The 20,005-nt window shown below is 44.6% G+C and overlaps 1 protein-coding gene across 1 annotated transcript in view; it reads right to left on the bottom strand.

Moving 5' to 3' along the window:
• Nucleotides 1–20,005, bottom strand: part of large1 (LARGE xylosyl- and glucuronyltransferase 1) — a gene marked incomplete at its 5' end in the record, with an annotated part of 131,241 nt that overhangs the window by 26,626 nt on the left and 84,610 nt on the right. The window contains 2 exons of the mRNA XM_083934899.1: nucleotides 1,315–1,427; nucleotides 12,236–12,340. Of these exons, the coding sequence (XP_083791025.1) occupies nucleotides 1,315–1,427; nucleotides 12,236–12,340 (218 nt within the window). The remainder of the gene's footprint in view (nucleotides 1–1,314; nucleotides 1,428–12,235; nucleotides 12,341–20,005) is intronic.

Below are 20,005 nucleotides of genomic sequence, written 5' to 3'. Positions count from 1 at the left end.
AAATGTCTTTTAAATGATTGTCAAAAATGTCCAAATAATGTTCTCCAACAGAAACAGTCCAAAGTTAAAACAAAAATCACTTTTCAGCTTCAAGCACAACAAAATAAAGAAATAATTTCAGTGAATCATCTTCTCAAACAAAATAATAAAGGATCTCCGTTAAGTTTCAGTTTCATTTTTCCCATTATAAGTGGAGCCTCTTCCCAAACAATTTAACAAATGATCTTTGAATGGGGGGTGTTGAGTCATAATAAATCTTGGGCACTGGATGAAAAACATTAACTTGATACATTTTTACAATATTTTTAATCTCACATTCAGTCTTGCCTGCTTTAGCTGTCGTTCCCTGAACTCTAGATTACTTAATGTTAGCTTGCCAGTATGTATTGTTATCAGGTGATCTCAGGCTGATCGTTGCCAAATTATATTTGATATGTAATTACTATCTTTATTTCTTACTTTCTGTTTGTTCACAGATATCCAAAAACAATCCATACATTGCTAAATGGTTGGGAGAGGGGATGTCTGTGGTAGATGTTTCACACATGTTCGGTAACTGCATGTAGCTTCCACTGATCTCCAGCGGATGCTTCACTTTCTGACAGTGAGATTGTGATTCAGAGAAGTTGATATGATGTGAAGGGGAGGCAATTTGAAAAAAAAACGCATGCTCTCTAGGAGCAAAAACGTGTGCTAAAGTGTCCTCATTGCAGCCAAAATGTGTTCTAAAGTGCCCTCATTGCAGCCAAAACGCGTGCTAAAGTGCCCTCTTCAGTGGCAAGGACTCAGTATATGTGCCCTTTTTTTCCTTTTTGCCCCCTGCCCTTCAATACGTCCGTGCACACCACTGCAGATGGCTGCCAAAACATCACAGACTGCATCAGTGATTCATTTTTATACCCGTTTCATTAATAAACAACTTTATCCTGTGATTTGTATGAAATTTGATGAGCCTATTATTAATTAAATCTACTGTTTACAGTATCAACCTCTTTTTCCATTCTACACAGGTTCCATGTAAGTGCAACACCATGAAACAAAGAGTAGAGTGAGTATGCACTGTTGTCCCCTTGTGTATGATTCATGGGGCTGGCACTACAGAGACACAGCAGAAAGTTCTTGGAGAGATTAGGGAGGCAGGCTGATACAACTGGGAACAGGCTCTGAGGCACCTTCTTCAACTCGTTTTCCAGTGCGGCCATTCAGAACAGGAAGAAAACACTGTGACCTTTAGACGTGGTTGGATGACACGTACGAAGCAGTGTGTTTGAAGCATACAGAACCATTTACTGTAGCTTAGCTTGTGTGTGTTACCTGGTCTGCCAGGGAGGTGGACAGCATGCTCATTAGTTCTCTCTCTGCAGTCAGCCTCCACATCTGCTCCCATCTCAGCTTCCGCAGACGATCCAGGAGAAGCAAAATCACGCCTGAAAAGCACGCACGCACGCACGCACGCACGCACGCACGCACGCACGCACGCACGCACGCACGCACGCACGCACGCACGCACGCACGCACGCACACACACACACACACACACACACACACACACACACACACACACACACACACACACACACACACACACACACACACACACACACACACACACACACACACACACACACACACACACACACACACACACACACACACACTTAATTAACAAAGTGATTAATAACTGAATCTAACTCTGAATAAAATCCCTGTGTTTTGTAAGTTAAAGCTGCAGACTTAATGCTTAAAGAGCGACAGATTTTGGATGGAGACAATATATTGAAAATCCTCCTGGAAACACAAATAATTCTTATAACTTTTGCTTCTTTTCTCTGCCAACTTTTTTGGGGGGGTTTTGGGTGGTACATTCATGGCTGAATGCACTTTGGATAAAAGCCTCAGTTTAATAAAATATATCTTCTAGGCTGCAACAAATAAAATAAAGCAGCAAAATTTCAGATGGAGAGACAAAGTGAATATTTTTTGCTAATGGGAAAAAACAAACCATCTTTCACACACCACAGTGCTCCATCTGTTGTCACGGCTAACGCCACAAAGCAAACGTTTCTACACTAGATGTTTATCTGATAGTGCTGTGACTAAATTTAAGGAAGAAATTCCATCTGCATCTAATTTAATGTCTTATCCTAATATTCTAGATTCCTGTAATAACGTTAGTTGCGTTGTTGCAGGCTCACTTTGGCAAGAAAATCTAAAAACATATAGGAAGGCCCTCGTAATGCCAGAGCAGTCTATTACTCATCTTTAATAGAGGAGAATAAGAACAGTCCTAGATTTCTTTTCAGCACTGTAGCCAGGCTGACAGAGAGCCACAGCTCTATTGAGTCATGTATTCCTATAACCCTCAGAAGTAAGGACTTCATGACAAAATTATAATTATTAAAGAAAGATTCAACTCGCTTGGCACCAATTTTTCTTTCCTGGTTCCGGCGCTGTGTAAAGCGGCAGCCAGCAACAGTTGCTCTCTCTCCTTTCCACACTTTTTTGCTATTTTATCTTATTTTACTGTCTTTTTATTAGTGCTTTTTCCTGTAAGTCGTCGAGCTAACCTTAGCCAACTATGTTCGTTAACTTTTTTACATGTTTTTTGTCCGTTTGTCTCATTCTTGGGACTATTTTTGCCGACCACGTCTCCGTCTGGACGCAACAATGCGGCGGCTCCATTGTTTACACCCTTGAACAGCTGTTGTCGCTAGCACAAACGGTGCTAATGCGGGAGAGGCCTGAAATCCCCACAGAACTGAGGAGAAAGTACAGGGAATGTAAGGCTGGACGTAAACACCGGGAAAAGAAGAGGAGATATAAACCACCTCTCCCTTCCATCACCATGGGGAACGTGAGGTCGTTGGCTAATAAGATGGACGAGCTGGCGGGCCTGGTGAAGACTCCACGAGGACATCCCGGACTCTAACGTAACTGTGGACGGCTTTCAGACTGTTTGGGGCGGACAGGAGTCACCATGAAAGTGGCAAGAGAAAAGGTGGGGGACTTGCTATTCTTATTAACAACAAGTGGTGTCATCCTGGACACGTTACTGTAAAGGAGCGTGTGTGCAGCCCGGATATTGAGCTGCTTGCCGTGAGTCTTCGGCCTTACTACCTGCCGAGGGAGTTTTCACACGTGATCGTCCTGGTTGTTTACATTCCTCCGACTGCAAACGCGGCGTGCGCGAGTGACGTCAGACACGGCACCCAGACGCATTCATTGCAATATCTGGGGACTTCAACCACATCACTCTGGCTACAACACTGCCAACTTTCAAGCAGTTTGTGGACTGTCCCACCAGGGAAAACAAGACACTGGACCTGCTGTATGCTAATGTTAAGGAGGCTTACAGCTCCACTGCCCTTCCTCCTCTTGGAAGATCAGACCACAACCTCATCCACCTGCAGCCCCTGCTGGTAGCCAGACAGTAGGAGGTGGTACTGAACGTGCCAATGAGCTGAATCTGTTCTTCAACAAATTTGGTGAAAGGGCTCTGGGCCACCCCCCCACGGCTCCTCAACAACCATCCACCTCCAAACCTCCAACCCTGCTGACACCTCCCCCTCAATTCCTTCCTGATTTTGCCCTACCTGTCCCCTCCCCCCCACCATCACCTCTCTCCACCCCCACCAACACACACAGCAGACAGACCTTCACTGCAGAGCAGATGAGGAAGGAGCTGTGCAGACTCCGCCCAGGCAAGGCAGCAGGTCCCGACGGTGTCAGCCCGAGGGGCCTCAAAACATGTGCGATCCAGCTGTGTGGAGTCCTGCAGTACATCTATAACCTCAGCCTGAGTCTTGAGAAGGTCCCTGTGCTGTGGAAGACATCCTGCCTGGTACCAGTACCAAAGAAGGTGCGTCCCAGCACCTCCGAAGACTACAGACTGGTGGCGCTGACGTCGCACCTGATGAAGTCCCTGGAGAGGCTGGTCCTTTCACTTCTTTGTCCCCTGGTCAGCTCATCACTGGACCCTCTACAGTTTGCCTACCAGCCGAGACTAGGTGTGGAGGATGCTATCATCTTCCTGCTCAACCGTGCCTTCGCCCACCTGGACAGACCGGGAACCACAGTGAGAATCTTGTTCATGGACTTCTCCAGAGCGTTCAATACCATCCGGCGTGCTCTGCTGGGACGTAAGCTGGCGGCGATGCAGGTGGAACCTCCCCGGGTTTCCTGGATTACGGATTACTTGACGGGTCGACCACAGTATGTCAGACTGCAGGACGGAGTGTCTGACACTGTGGTCAGCAGCACTGGAGCTCCACAGGGAACTGTTCTTTTCCCATTTCTGTTCACCCTGTACACCTCAGACTTTCAGTTCCTCTCTGAGTCCTGCCACCTGCAGAAGTTTGCTGACGATTCTGCAATTGTTGGCTGTGTCAGTGAGGGAAAGGAGGAGGAATACAGGGGCGTTGTGGACTCCATCGTCGACTGGAGTGCAGCTAATCACCTGGTTCTAAACGCCACCAAGACTAAGGAGCTAGTGGTGGATTTCCGCAGGAGTAAATCTGCCCCCACACCCATCTCCATCAACGGCGTGACTGTGGATGTTGTCCAGAAATACCTTGGAGTATACCTGGACAACAAACTGGACTGGTCCAAGAACACTGAGGCTGTTTACAAGAAGGGCTAGAGGCGTCTCTATTTCCTGATGAGGCTCCGGTCATTCAATGTATGTAACACCATGCTGAGGATGTTCTATCAGTCGGTGGTAGCCAGTGCCATCTTCTTTGCTGTTGTGTGCTAGGGCAGCAGACTGAGGGCAGCAGACGCCAAGAGGATCGGTAAGATCATCAGGAAGGCTGGCTCCGTCCTGGGGGTCAAACTGGACTCTTTGGTGGCAGTGTCTGAGAGGCGGATGCTGTCTAAACTGCACAGCATCCTGGACAACAACTCTCACCCTCTCCACCATCTGCTGACTTCCAGCAGAAGCACCTTCAGCCACAGACTCATTCTCCCCCGGTGTAATACTGAACGCCGGAGGAAGTCTTTTCTTCCGGCGGCCATCAAACTTTATAATTCATCTCCCTCCGGTCAGGTAAGGAACAGTGGAGATACTGTATCCTGAAAAATGTCACTTTGTCACTTTATATCATCACTGCACCACTTTATTCAGTTGTACTGTCACTTACTTCAGTAAGAAATGCTGCTACACTTTACACTGTCACTTTATACCACCACTACATCACTTTATTTTGTGGTACTGTAACTATCTGCTGCTACACTTACTGTGCTTAGGACATGCTGCTACATTTAACTGTGGTTTACTGTAACTTACTGAAACTTACTTCAGTATGAAATGCTGCTACACTCCACTGTGCCATACTGTCACTTAGTTCTGTAGGAAATGCTGCTACATTTTTAACACTTATAACTTATCGCTCCCTCTCACTTATTTAGTTTGTACTTATTTCATTTCAATCTGCTGCTAAACTGCACAGTGCGTATTGTTGTATATTGTATATACCTACGCTTAACCACAATATCTGTTGCACCCTGTCACACTTAGTTAATTGCTTGATTTATTTTACGTTAGCTTTATTTTGAATAATTATGTTTTTATGCTTATTGTTACTCTGACCCTTTCCCACCTTTGTATTGAAACTGTTGCACAATAATTTCCCTCGGGATAAATAAAGCTTCTTGAATCTTGAATCTTGAAACCCAGAAACATTAGAAACAACTGTACGACCTGATGTATACTTGGACTGCTCTTCTACAGTTGACCTTAACGAATTAACTTCTACTATTTCATCATCAAAGCCCTCTACTTGTCCCCTGGACTCTATTCCAACTAGGTTACTTAAAGAAGTGTTACCTTTAGTTTGCCACCTGTACTAGATATGATTAATATGTCTTTATCAGCAGGTTATGTACCACAGTCTTCTAAAGTAGCTGTAATTTAACCTCTTCTTAAAAAACCCAGTCTTGATCCAGAGGTTCTAGCCAACTATAGACCTATATCTAAACATCCTCGAGAAATTCGTCGCCAATCAGCTGTGTGACTTTTTACATAATAATGAGTTATTTGTGGACTTCCAGTCAGGATTTAGAGCGAATTATAGCACTGAGACAGCACTGATAAAAATGACTAATGACCTTCTAATAGCTTCAGACAAAGGACTTGTTTCTGTACTTGTTTTACTAGATCTTAGTGCTGCCTTCGACACTATAGACCATTGCATCCTGCTACAGAGACTGGAGCATCTAATTGGCATTAAGGGAACCGCATTAAGCTGGTTTAAGTGATATTTATCAGATACAAGGCCTCCGAAACTCAATAGCTAAAGATAAGCCTGTGAATAGCTAAAGATATTGTTACTCTGGATGATGTTGTGTTGTCCTCCAGGACCACAGTAAGGAATCTGGGTGTCATTTTTGATCAGGATATGTCCTTCGATTCTCATATAAAACTAACGAAAAGGACTGCATAATATTGCAAAAATTAGGAACATAGGCCCTCATTTATCAAACGAACGTACGGCAGAAAAACGTGCGTACGACCATTTCCTGGCAAACTTCGGCATTTATCAATTTGGACGTGAGCGGGAGCTACGATCAAATCTCACATCTGGTCTGAGATCGTGTACGCAAATTTGAGCCTGTGTATTTGCAGTGCAGCACAGCAAAATCTGACTGAAAATAATTAACAAACCTCAGCTGTCATTAAGCATAACACACGCATTAAGCATAACACTTTCTTTTATATTTCAAAACAGCTCGGCTCCAGCCTCCCGCGACCCCGACAGGGACAAGCGGTTGAAGATTAATTAATTAATTAATGTGTGGCGCGCGGCTGCAGCAAGACGCACTGCAGAGCCAAAGTCATCTCCTCGGTTAGTGGCTACCCTCGATAAATTGCATTAAATCAAACAAGGTATCAGATGATTAACATCTTGATATGGTTCTTCTAGGTGACAAAGGTATCCTCTAACGCAATACCTAATAACTCCGCTGGCAAACCCCGCTACAGAGCAAGAGCGCCGGTGTTGTGCCGTATTCAGCACCCCTGCCTTGAAATGCACCCCCTCGCATTATAGGTGATATTCTGGATCAGAAGGCTGTTGTTTCGACCAATATGAGTAGTTTATATACAGGTAACCCACGACGGTCAGAACATTGGTTACTTACAGTCTTTAAACTATTTTAAAAAGTTTAAAATCACAACCTTGGATAATAGCGAACACAAAACAACACCTTTTTGTATGTTCTGTGGGAATATACTGCAGCCATAATTACAAAATGAATTGAATGGATCTTTTGAGCAAGTTGAATGTATTTGGCTGAGCGTTTCCTAAATATTATCCCAGTTTTTCTTGCAATTCATAGGTTCAAAAGTGTGTGCTTTTAATTGGGTTACCTGTAAATAAAATACTCCTATAGGTCGAAACAACAGCCTTCTAATCCAGAATATCACCTATAATGCGAGGGGGTGCATTTCACGGCAGGGGTGCTGAATACGGCACAACACCAGTCCAACAGTGCACACACGGGTCTCACGGGTTGACTGCCTCTGTTATTCCTTTCCATACAGCGTTTTTACGGGCCCCTTTTATTCCACTCTTAAGACTGCCAACAAGCACATCTTTATTTTGCTCCATCTCGGATGTCAGGATGCCGATCTGTTTGTCGGAAAAGTTTCTTTTCTTACAAGTGTTTCGTCTCTCCGTGTTTGACCTCAGTGGGCGAGGCCTCCGAACCAGCAATATTTAAGGGCGTAACATGTTAATGACGATCGAATTCAGCCGCCGCATTTATCAAGGCCCGCTCATTCGTACGCTGAGATTGGTCAGAAACGAATGTTTCATAAATCACACGTGTGTCCTGTCATACGACGAACTCTGCGCTCAGATCTGCGCCCGTTTTCATGCAAGATTGATAAATGAGGCCCAATGTGTCTCAGGAAGATGCAGAAAAAAGCTTGTGTACTGACTAAAACAAATCCAAGAGAACATATTTCTCCTGTATTTGCTTCTTTGCACTGGCTACCTGTAAAATCTAGAATAGAGGGCAGGGCTACTTGTCGTTCCTAGAGTCTCCAAAAGTAGAATGGGAGGCAGAGCATTCAGCTACCAAGCTCCTCTCCTTTGGAACCAACTCCTTAGTGTCATTCGGGAGGCAGACACTGTCCCCCTATTTAAGAGAATTTTGTTATGCTTAATGATGCTGCCCTAGTCTGCCAGGGAATAATCTTGTTACTGATACTCTAAATCAACTTCATGTTTGCACCATTATTATTACATTGTCATGTTCTATCACCCTGGATGTGCCTGTTTCTTGTTGGTGGAGAGGTTTGTGTCTCCCTGTGAACCTGAGGGCTGTGTTGTCTGGAGCCTAATGCTCCTGGTAGGGTCTCCCATGGCAGAGTGGTCTCAGGCAAGGGGCCGGACTAAGAATGGTTCACAAAGGCTCAACGGACAATCGAAGAAGAGGAAGAGAGACCCTGCCCGGAGGAAGCCAGGGCCAGGTCAAGACTGAGGGCTCGCCGGTGAGCGTCTGGTGGCCGAGTTTGCCACGGAGCCCGACCGGGCACGGCCCGAAAAAGTGAAGTGGCACCTCCTTCCTCTAGATCATGTGGGCCCACCACTCGCAGGGGGAACCACTTGGGTCGGGTGCGCTGCAGAAGCTGGCTCTGGGGACGTGGAATGTCACCTCTGTGCCGGGGAAGGAGCCGGAGCTTGTGCGGTAGGTGGAGCGCTTCCAGTTAGATCGAGTGGGGCTTACCTCCACACACAGTCTCGGTTCTGGAACCGTACTCCTGGATAGGGGTTGGACCCTATTCTTCTGTGGAGTTGCCCAGGGTGTGAGGCGCCGGGCGGGTGTGGGGATACTCATAAACCCCCAGCTGAGCGCCGCGGTGTTGGAGTTTACCCCGATGGACGAGAGGGTCGGCTCCTTACGTCGGCGGGTGGTATGGGGGAAAACTCTTGACTGTTGTTTGTGCATATGCACCTAAAAGCAGTTCAAAGTATTCGGCCTTCTTGGAGAACCTGAATGGAGTTCTGCATGGGGCTCCAGAAGGGGACTCCATAGTTCTGCTGGGAGACTTCAACTCCCACGTGGGCAATGATGAAGACACCTGGAGAGGCGTGATTGGGAGGAACTCAATCACGCCTCCCTGATCTAAATCCGAGTGGTCGTCAGTTATTAGACTTCTGTGCTAGTCACGGATTGTCTATAACTAACACAATGTTCGAACATAAGGATGCTCATAAGTGTACGTGGTACCAGAGCACCCTAGGCCAAAGGTCGATGATCGATTTTGTGATCGTATCATCGAATCTGAGGCCGTATGTTTTGGACACTAGAGGGAAGAGAGGGGCAGAGCTGTCAACTGATCACCATCTGGTGATAAGTTGGGTCAGAGGATGGGGGAAGATTCTGGACGGACCGGGTAAGCCCAAACGAGTAGTGCGGGTGAACTGGGAACGTCTGGAGGAGGCCCCTGTCCGAGAGATCTTCTACTCACACCCACCGGCGGAGCTTTTCTGGCATCCCTGTGGAGGTTGGGGGCATTGAACCAGAGTGGGCAATGTTCAAAGCTTCCATTGCTGAAGCTGCACGGGTGAGCTGTGGCCTCAAGGTCTTAGGTGCCTCAAGGGTCGGTAACCCTCAAACACCGTGGTGGACACTGGTGGTCAGGGAAGCTGTCCGACTGAAGAAGGAGGCCTTCCGGGATATGTTATCCCAGAAGACTCCGGAGGCAGTTGCAAGGTACCGACAGGCCAGAAGGGCTGCAGCCTCAGCTGTGTCAGAGGCAAAGCAGCGGGTGTGGGAGGAGTTCGGAGAAGCCATGGAGAAGGACTTTCGGGCGGCACCAAGGTGCTTCTAGAAAACCATTCGACATCTCAGGAGGGGGAAACGGGGAACTGTCCAACCTTTTTACAGTAAGGACGGGACGCTGGTGACCTCAGCTGATGAGGTAGTCGGGCGGTGGAAGGAGCACTTTGAGGAACTCCTTAATCCGACTTACATGTCCTCTTTTGTAGAGGCAGAGCTGGAGGCTGATGGGGAATCATTGTCAATATCTCTGGCGGAAGTCACTGAGGTAGGCAAACAACCTCACAGTGGCAAAGCCCCAGGGATTGATAAGATTCGTCCAGAAATGCTGAAACCTTTGGGTTTGGAGGGGCTGTCTTGGTTGACACGTCTCTTCAACATTGCATGAAAGTCTGGGACGGTGCCAAACCGGGGTGGTGGTTCTTCTGTTTAAAAAGGGGGACCAGAGGGTGTGTGCCAATTACAGGGGTATCACACTACTCAGCCTCCCTGGTAAAGTCTACTCCAAGGTGCTGGAAAGGAGGGTTCGTCCTGTAGTCGAACCTCAGATTGAAGAGGAACAATGCGGATTCCGTCCTGGACATGGAACAACGGACCAGCTCTTCAGTCTCGCAAGGATCCTGGAGGGGGCCTGGGAGTATGCCCACATGTGCATACTCCCAGGCTACATGTGTTTTGTGGATCTGGAGAAGCCATATGACCGGGTCCCTTGGGAGATACTGTCGGACGTGCTGCGGGAGTATGGGGTGAGGGGGTCACTTCTGTGGGCCATCCAATCTCTGTACACCCAAAGCGAGAGCTGTGTCCGAATCCTCGGCATTAAGTCGTTCCCGGTGGGGGTAGCCTTTGTCACCAATCCTGTTTGTGATTTTCATGGACAGGATATCGAGGCGTAGTCGTGGTGGGGAGGGGTTGCAGTTCGGTGGGCTGTGGATCTCGTCTCTTCTTTTTGCAGATGATGTGATCCTGATGGCATCGTCGGTCAGTGACCCTCAGCACTCACTGGATCAGTTCGCAGCTGACGGTGAAACGGCTGGGATGAGGATCAGCACCTCTAAATCTGAGACCATGGCTCGCAGCAGGAAACTGGTGGATTGCTTACTCCAGGTAGGGGATGAGTTCTTACCCCAAGTGAAGGAGTTCAAGTACCTCGGGATCATGTTCACGAATGAAGGGACGATGGAGCGTGAGTTTGGCCGGAGAATCGGAGCAGCGGGGGCGGTGTTGCAGTCGCTCTACCGCACCGTTGTGACGAAAAGAGAGCTGAGCCGGAAGGCAAGGCTCTCGATCTACCGGTCAATCTTCGTTCCTACCCTCACCTATGGTCATGAAAGCTGGGTCATGACCAAAAGAACGAGGACGCGGGTACAAGCGGCCGAAATGGGTTTTCTCAGGAGGGTGGCTGGAGTCTCCCTTAGAGATAGGGTGAGAAGTTCAGCCATCCGTGAGGAACTCGGAATAGAGAAGCTGCTCCTTTGCGTTGAAAGGAGCCAGTTGAGGGCATCTAGTAAGGATCGGGCGCCTCCCTAGGGAGGTGTTCCAGGCACGTCCAGCTGGGAGGAGGCCTCGGGGATGACCCAGGACTAGGTGGAGAGATTTCATCTCCACAGTGGCCTGGGAACGCTTCAAGATCCCCCAGTTAGAGCTGGTTAATGTGGCCCGGGAAAGGGAAGTTTGGGGTCCCCTGCTAAAGCTGCTGCCCCCGTGACCCGACCCCGGATAAGCGGTTGAAGGTGAGATGAGATGAACATTACTTTAGCTCACTATCGTCACTGTTACTTTTGTGGTTGCTTGCATCTCGGGAAGTGTCTCTCTGTCTGTCTTTGTCTCTCTCTGTCCATCTGTCTGTCTTTTCTCTCTCCTTTTGTAAAAGTCTTCTGTAAAAGTCCTGCAGATAATTTGATAGAGTGCTGCGATTCATTCTCAAGATGTTTTTATCTTGTTTATTCAATTGCCGCCTGTATTCATCTGGGCTGCTCACATGTGCAACCTGGTGGGCGCTGCAGCTACTGCAGCCAGTGAAACCAACAGGAATGAATCATGTTTGACCCCCCCCCCCTTAAAGACGCTATGGTATAAACACAGAGCTCAGGTCAAATGAAAGGGGAAACACCTGTAGGGTGTGTCCAACAATGAAGTCAATTGTCACCAGTTTCCAGATTAACACCAATACCTGGGAGGGATCTGAAAGCGTTCTCTAATTTTGATCACTGTTTTTTTTCACTAAAAAAAGGTTTTTGTTGAAGTGCCTTGGTCAATTAAAAAACCTGTTAGTAAAGCAGTGGTATAGACATAGTTGATATTGAAAAATGAATGGTTAATGGTTTTTAGCATGCATACTTTATGCATACCTATTTTCTTAATTATGCATATAAGTATGCAACTGGAACAGAATTCAAATGTAGCCCCACCATTCTAAAAGGTTGACATAAATTCCTTATGCACTCACCAGTGTTGAAGCCTCTGCCCAAAGCCGGCCAGGGTCGATGATTCTTCCACAGGTTCCCCAGGTACCAGTCACTTTGGTTCTCCACCAGACCAAGAACCTGCTGACCTGAGCACAGCAAACACAACATGACTGCTTATTCACATTCTCTATATCACCTTAAATTCTCTGCAGCTTTCATTGCCTTAAAGTGTAATTCCTGTGTAAAATCATCCAAGGGTCTTTTTAGGCAAATTGGGTCATCATATAAGCCATTGAGACAATTTTTTGTGTATGGACTATTAACATAGATTTTCCAGAAAGATGCTAACAGCCTTTCCTGGCTAACATTGATAAGCTCTGGGCTGCAAGTCGAACGTATTCCAACAGCTTTTTTTAACAACCGATACTAATAGTTGTATGTAGGTAGGTAGGTAAGTCTTTCAAAAACACTCTTTTAATATACTCTGTGTTCACACACTTTAATGTGAAGGGGGCACTTATCATGCTACCTTCAGAGATTTGGTGTTTTTTCAAGCAGTATTGGTGGTTCTTTCTGGAAAATCTACGTTACTAGTTGTTACACAAAAAAAGGTGTCTCAATGGTCTATTTGATGACCCAATTTGCCTAAAAAGACCCTGGGATGAATTTACACCGAAACTTCACTTTAATGCTTTCACTCTGTATTTCATTGGCCACTTTCTTGTATTTAATATTTTTTAGTTATGTATTGTGTCTGGAGGTTTTGGCTGAAGTGATTTGTTGTGGAGTTTTCAGAAAACATTAGATTTTTCTTCCAATGTTACATATCTGTGATGTGTGGTGTTCAAGAAACAGTATAATACTGTCTGCTCTCACATTAGCCATTGATTTTATAGCCTGTGAATATTCTCATTTGTCCAGGTCATCGTTATCCTCAAAGAAATTTCAGTCAAAAGCAACTGGACTTGGTTATTCGGTTATTCAGTTATCAGTTTTGAACTGATGAAGCCTCTTGGATGAGAGGTGAAACGTCTTCCTAGACAAATAACCAAGTCCAGTTGCTTTTGACTGAAATTGCTTTGGGGACATTGATTTTATATATTATTTTCCTAATACTTACACATACGTTCAAACACAATAGGCTTTGGACATGATAAAATCTCATGATAAACTCTAAGAAGAGCATTTGGAGTACAATGTAATGGTCTATCCAAGTTAGCCTTTATCAAAAAGTGATGTCGCCTAGAGAGACAGCAGAAGGGTGATCTGACCACAGGGATGAGTGTCGACCAGCATGCGACCATGAGTTGTCACTCATCTGGTGATAACAAGGTATTTTTCTCTGCTGTGAGAGTGTGTGGATGAAGTATTGAGTTGTTAAGCTGGCTAGCCAGTTACTGTAGCTTGCTACGTTATGGGACATTAACTTGTTTGTTTGTTCTTTTTAATCATCAATGGGCTCCTTATTTTTGGATTGCATTTGGTAATCAACTTGAATGGACTTTACTATGAGAAGAGCTGGTACAGGGGCCAGTAGGTAAGTCTTTTAAAACAGACAACTCTGACAACAACTCTTTTAATAAACTCTGAGTTCTCTAACTACGTTGTTGGTGCTTTGTTTTCTGTGTAAGGAATCGTATCATGCTACTGCAGAGGTTTGGTGTTATTTTGAGCAGTCTTAGTGGTTAAAAAAGACGTTTTAATGCCTTCACCTTAATGGCGCGAGCTAATGGTTATCAGTGTTAGCCAAGTCCGACTCTTAGGGACTCTCCTGAATTTCTCCAATAATAGTTTATGGACGAAAAAAAAACTGTTTCGATGGCTTATTTGATGTATGCAAGTGTTGAAAAAGACCATGGGATGATTTTATGCTGGAATTACACTTTAATGTGTAGGTCTGTAGATCTTTTAAAAGATGTTTGTTGAAAAACACGGCATACAACTAACATAACTTCTGTCTCATGTTGTATTGGTCTGCCAAAAAATAGATATTTGAATCTATGTGCTTTTAAATTAGGAATATGAGAACATTTTTGTCAAATTTTGACGGTCCTTAAGAGCGCCAACAAGTTTGTTTTTCGCATCTGTTGTCATGTCACACTCCTACTATATCTAAGTCACTCATCATTAAATCACTCAAACTCAATACACCCTGCAGATAATTCATGTTAGACCTTCCAGAAAAGGGATCTAATATAACCTTTTAGCCAACGATCAAATAAAATATGATCAAAAAGGCAATGCAGTGAAATTAGAAATAACGGATTGTCTCCAATATAAGACAAATAAAGTTTTTTTCTGCACCTGGGATAAATAAAGGTGACTATATGAGAATGCATGCTAATTAATTTGTAGGATGACCGCTGTAAACACTAATTGTAAGCACAATAAAAAAACTGTTTGTTGCCATTAGTTTTATCTGGAGATAAGGAGTTAATTAAGTCATGATCTCCAGCTAACTGCCTGGCCTTGGCTTTCCTACAGCTTGGACTGTGTGCAGACAGAAATAGAGGTTGAAAGGGATGAGTGGCGGACACTTCAGGGTCAAGTGGTGCAACGCCGAGCGAGCAGAAACATAATCCCATTATAAAGTGGGTTTTAATGTCTGAGTCAACGACAAACCGGGAGAGAACTTTAACTGCTACCCCACAAATGGCACACTGCTGCCATGAGAGAAGGTGCAAATTGAATTAAATACTCAACAATGCAATGAATTTAAATATTGTGAGCTACTAGACAAATGGTAATAATAGGACAGGAGAGGAGACGCTATATAATAATGAGGAGAGATCCAGGAGATGATTGGATGAGAGGGGATGGTATATAACGTGGGCTTCAGGGCGAGAGATTATGGAAGGCAAGATGGGCAGAGATAAAGGTCGAGGAGATAGGCGTCTGGAGAGTGGGCATGGGTGTAGCGCTGGAAGCTTTAATGAAGGCTGTAAGGAAGATTAATGAGATTTTATTGGAGCAGGCAGCAGAGGCTGCAAAACAAAGAACAAAGATCTACCATTGAGGTGATGACTGAGCTCAAAATGAAAACTGTGCTCCTTTTACCGGGACAAACTTTACAGGTGATTTTACTTTGGTTTAGGTTAATCAAAAAAGGTGCTTTTTGGCTCAATCTGACTGTCAGCAGAGGTAGGAACTCTCTCCCTTCTGTTTATATTCTGCACAATACTTTTATCAAGGTTAAACCATTTTGATTGATTGCAATTAGGCAATAACCCTGTTTAATTATTATAGTTAAGCTGCAGTCGGCAAGTCTGGCAGATCGAGTTGACTGAAATTTCAAATGTTTAAACTCTCACGCCCCTCCTCCTCTACCACCGAGCTCCTCTGCTCCCTCCCATCGAGTGCTCATCAGTGCGCATGCACCAGATTCCTGTGAACACAGCCGTGTCTTCTCTCATCAATAAACAGCATCGGTAGGCTGGCTAACTTACTCATAGATAGCAACTGCTAATGTAATTTAGCGTAAGCCTAGCTTGAGGCGTATACATGTGATATTGTAACATGATCGAGGGGGGAGGGGGGATCTGTGGTGTGTGCACCAACTGTGAACTGTGCTGAGTGGACAGGAGGATATGTGCGCGGTCGATTTTAGTAAAACAAACAGGCTCTAGGTTCACGTAGAGGCTCGTTTTTTTTCTAAAACCGGATGATTTATGTTTTTCTATTGGAGCAGAGTGTCGGCTTCAGTGAATATGATCAAACAAACGTTGCTCACTGCGACTTTAGGATTTGTACTGTGAAAGTTATTAGTCCTCATGTCTTACTGTCTCCAACCAAGAACATTTGTGTGAAGCTCAGAATTGGGTAAATAACCCAGCATACAAAACAAAAACTCAAAAGCGATGTATGTGATTTCACACGCACACATATTAACCATGGCGCGCAGATTTAAATCTGTTCAACAGGATCTGCTCTCGCTCGCGGGAGAGGCAGCTTTGCTTTTTTGTTTTTAACGAGTGGTCGCCATTAGTGTTGTCGTCACCCCACACTACCCCTCCCATTTCAACTGCCAGTAGCTCCTCACAGGATGCTGATGGCTGGCTCATGTTATTACAAAAAAACAAAGCATGAAAAGTAGCACACTGAAATTAAGCAGGTAAATAGAAATCAGCCATCCTTTAATTAATTTCATCATTTACATCTGTGCTTTCGTACAGTACTATAAGACCACACAAAACCAAAGGTTAGAAAAAGAAAGAGCTAAAACAGGAGGTTGGTCAGCCAGAGCTAGCATGATGAGGTTTGTCACTGTCTTCTTGTCCTTGAACACCAAGCGATCAGCTAAAATGCATTTCTGTCACACGAGGTTTGAATTGATGAAAAAGAGAGAAATGATGTGTCATGCACTTAGAAAACAGTAATACAAGTTCTAAATTCAAGAACAAGTAGTTGGTAGGTTATACTACCAAAGCATCATCTGCCATTAGTTAATGCAAGGCACTGAGGCAAGGCGCAATGTTTCCACTTCTGTCATTAGGGCAGGTGACATTTTGCATATAAACCACAGGAGAAGGGCAGGGCAAGGTAGGTTTGAATTGGAACATCCAGAAACATCAAAGTATAATATACAGTATATCCAGACGTGCTCCCAGGAGATTTGGTGCATTTAGTAAGTAAGCTTGAATACATTTTGAAGGGACTACCTTTCATTATATCCAAAAAAAATCAAAGGATTAAGTGTCATGAGGAAGCAGCTGAGGAGACAACTTTCATAATTCAATTTGATTTTTAGGCTCCTAAGTGTAATTCCGGCGTAAAATCATCCCATGGACTTTTTCGGCACTTACATACATCAGATAATCCATCGAGACAGTTTTTTTTAGTGTGTTACGGAGAAATCCGGGAGAGTTGCTAACAGCTGGATGGAGCTAACACTGATTAGCTCGGGGCAATACAGAAGAGTTCCTACACAGAAAACAAAGCGTTAAGGATTTCTCCGTTAATAGTTGTTACATGAAAAAATATCTCTCCATGGCTTTTTTGATGTATGTAAGTGCAGAAAAAGACCATGGCATGATTTTAGGCTGGTATTACACTTTTAGGCTTTGCCGATACCCTGAAGACAATCAAACCAAAGACATGGTGGTGACCTTCTCCAACAAGCAGAGGGAACTGGCTGCATCAGCAAACACCGTGATCCATGGGAAGCCTGTTGAAGCAGTTGAGGAGTACAGGTACCTGGGCACCATCTTCGACAGCCTGCTGAAATTCTCCTCCAACACAGACGAGATTCTCAGGAAATGTCAGCAGCGGAAATACCTCCTTAGGAAGCTCAATTCCTTTGGAGTCAGCAAGAACATCCTCCTGACCTTTTACTACTCCTTCATTGAGAGCATCATCACGTTCTCCATCACATGCTGGTTCTACTCCACCAGCCTCCAGAACAGAAACCGCCTGCAGAGCATAGCTACGGTCTGCTCTAAGATCATTGAACTTCCTGTTAGAACTCTGTCGACCATCCATGAGCAGCAGACACTCAGGTTAGCTGGTCGGATCATGCAGGACCCCTCTCATGCTCTCTTCTCAGCGTTTGAGTGGCTCCCCTCAGGACGCCGTCTTCGCTGTCCCTGCTGCAGGACACAGAGGAGAAGAGCAACCTTCATCCCCAGGGCTGTCCAGCTCCTCAACTCCTGACCCCTCTGACCATCCCCCTCCCCACTCTTGACACCCTCCCCTGGACACTTACTGGACACGTGAACTGGCTATCTACCTCCACTCCTGTCCTCAAAGCTGTGAACTACTGGTTTGATGCACGATTCCACTTTATTCTGTTCATTCTGTTTATAAGGTTACTGGTCTGTTGCACTACTCCACTTATTTATTCTGTTTACTATGTTACTCCGGTCTGTTGCACCACTCCACTTACTTATTTATTCTGTTATTATGTTCACACCGGACTTATTCTGTTACTATGTTCTTACTGGCCTACTTGATTCTGTTATGTTAAATTATGGTATTAATGCACTGCTCCACTTTATTCTGTCTATCAGGTCTTATATTGTATCCATCATAGCACTATGGTCACTTTATTTTTCAGTATTCATCTGTTACACACTCTTACACAGAGCTAGCATATACTTAGACTGCTGTTTTCCTGCCATGCACCACTATCACTTTATTATTTAGTATCTGCACATAGCTTATAGTTATATATTATATTTATACCCTATTACTGCACTATAGTTCTGTTTACGTCTGCTCATTACACACATGTATCATGTCTGACCTCATCTGAATCCAATCACTGTCCACTTATACTTATATGATTACATCATATACACCCGTTCACATGTCTGCTTACATCTGATACACGCATGTCTTTCTACATCTCACGCCGACGATGTTCTCCGTATCTAACCTGTTATAACACACTAACATCCTGACACTTATTCTACCTGTACTAACACACTAACATCCTGACACTTATTCTTCTTTTACACTTTATTCTTGTTGTTAGGTGAAAATGTTTTTGTATAGTTGCACTGTCGTTATTTGCTGCTCTGTGTGCCCTGAATTGCCCCCCGGGGACAAATAAAGTTTTTTGAATTGAATTGAATCTACAGAGCTAACTCTGGATGGAATTCAAGCCCAGTTTGTGGTTGCTGTGCTGTGGCACTTGCACTCAACACTTGACCAATTTCCAAAAAATGTGACATAAATACCTGGGAAGATTTGGCCAATGTGGAAGAATACTGAAATTCTCCTTTCAGGTATTTGGAAGTATTGACATCAGTCAGCTCAGTCTATTTAATTTATTTTTCTGCGGTTTCTTTTCTTCTTTTTAACTACAAAGATTCTTTTTTTGGCAGTTTTCAAGTTTTATATAGGACAGACAGGAAATGGGGTGAGAGAGAGGGGGAGACATGCGGCAAAGAGTCACAGGTCAGAGTCGAACCCGTGGCCGCTGCCTCGAGGACCTTCAGCCTCTTTACATGGGGTGACTGCTCTAACCACTCAGCCACCGGCCGAACCTTTCTGCAGTTTCTCTTCTTTACACTTTGTATTTTTCTCACTGAAAAAAGAGAGACGAAGAGGGTTTTAGATGTCCAATGCAAACTTCTATTGGTGCTATACACTAGGGCTGCAACCACAAATCGATTAAATCAATTACAAAAAGAATTGTCAACAAATTTCATCATTGATTAGTTGGGTCTAGGTTATGATGCACAGCATCGTAAATGTTATGCCAGAAACACATCAGCATCTGGCAGCGAGCTGTCAATGGAAAGCTGCAGCGATAACAGCCACCACACACAAACATTAAGAGAGTTCTGTGACTCCTATGGTAAGTTAAGCTAAAGTATGTTCATCAATTGTTTTGTGCCTGAAACACATGAGCAAGTCTCCCCGCAGCAGGTAAAATGTGATTAATGCAGCGAGCAGCACTTGACCACTGCTCGATGTGTTTCTGCTGTACTCCAGTGACTCTCCTCGGACCGCACAAACAAACATATAATTACAGGTTAATTTCAAACGGAACAGGCTGTAATGCCATCCATCTATTTTCTCTCTGTTTAGTGATGGATGTTACCGGGCCAGTTATTAACCTATTTTAAAGCTAACGCTTGATAAAGCTATGCTTTTACATTAGCAATTATTAACTAAAAAGATTCAAGATTCAAGAAGCTTTATTTATCCCGAGGGAAATTATTGTGCAACAGTTTCGATACAAAGGCGGAAAAGGATCAGAGTAACAATAAGCATAAACATAAATCAAATCAAAATAAAGCTAACGTCAGATAAATCAAGCAATGAACCAAGTGTGACAGAGTGCAACAGACGTCGTGGTTAAGCGT

Source organism: Echiichthys vipera (genome assembly GCF_963691815.1).
Source record: "Echiichthys vipera genome assembly, chromosome: 20".
Taxonomy (NCBI): domain Eukaryota; kingdom Metazoa; phylum Chordata; class Actinopteri; order Perciformes; family Trachinidae; genus Echiichthys; species Echiichthys vipera.
The sequence above is the reverse complement of the archived record's forward strand: the minus strand, read 5'-3'. Positions and strand labels throughout refer to the sequence as shown.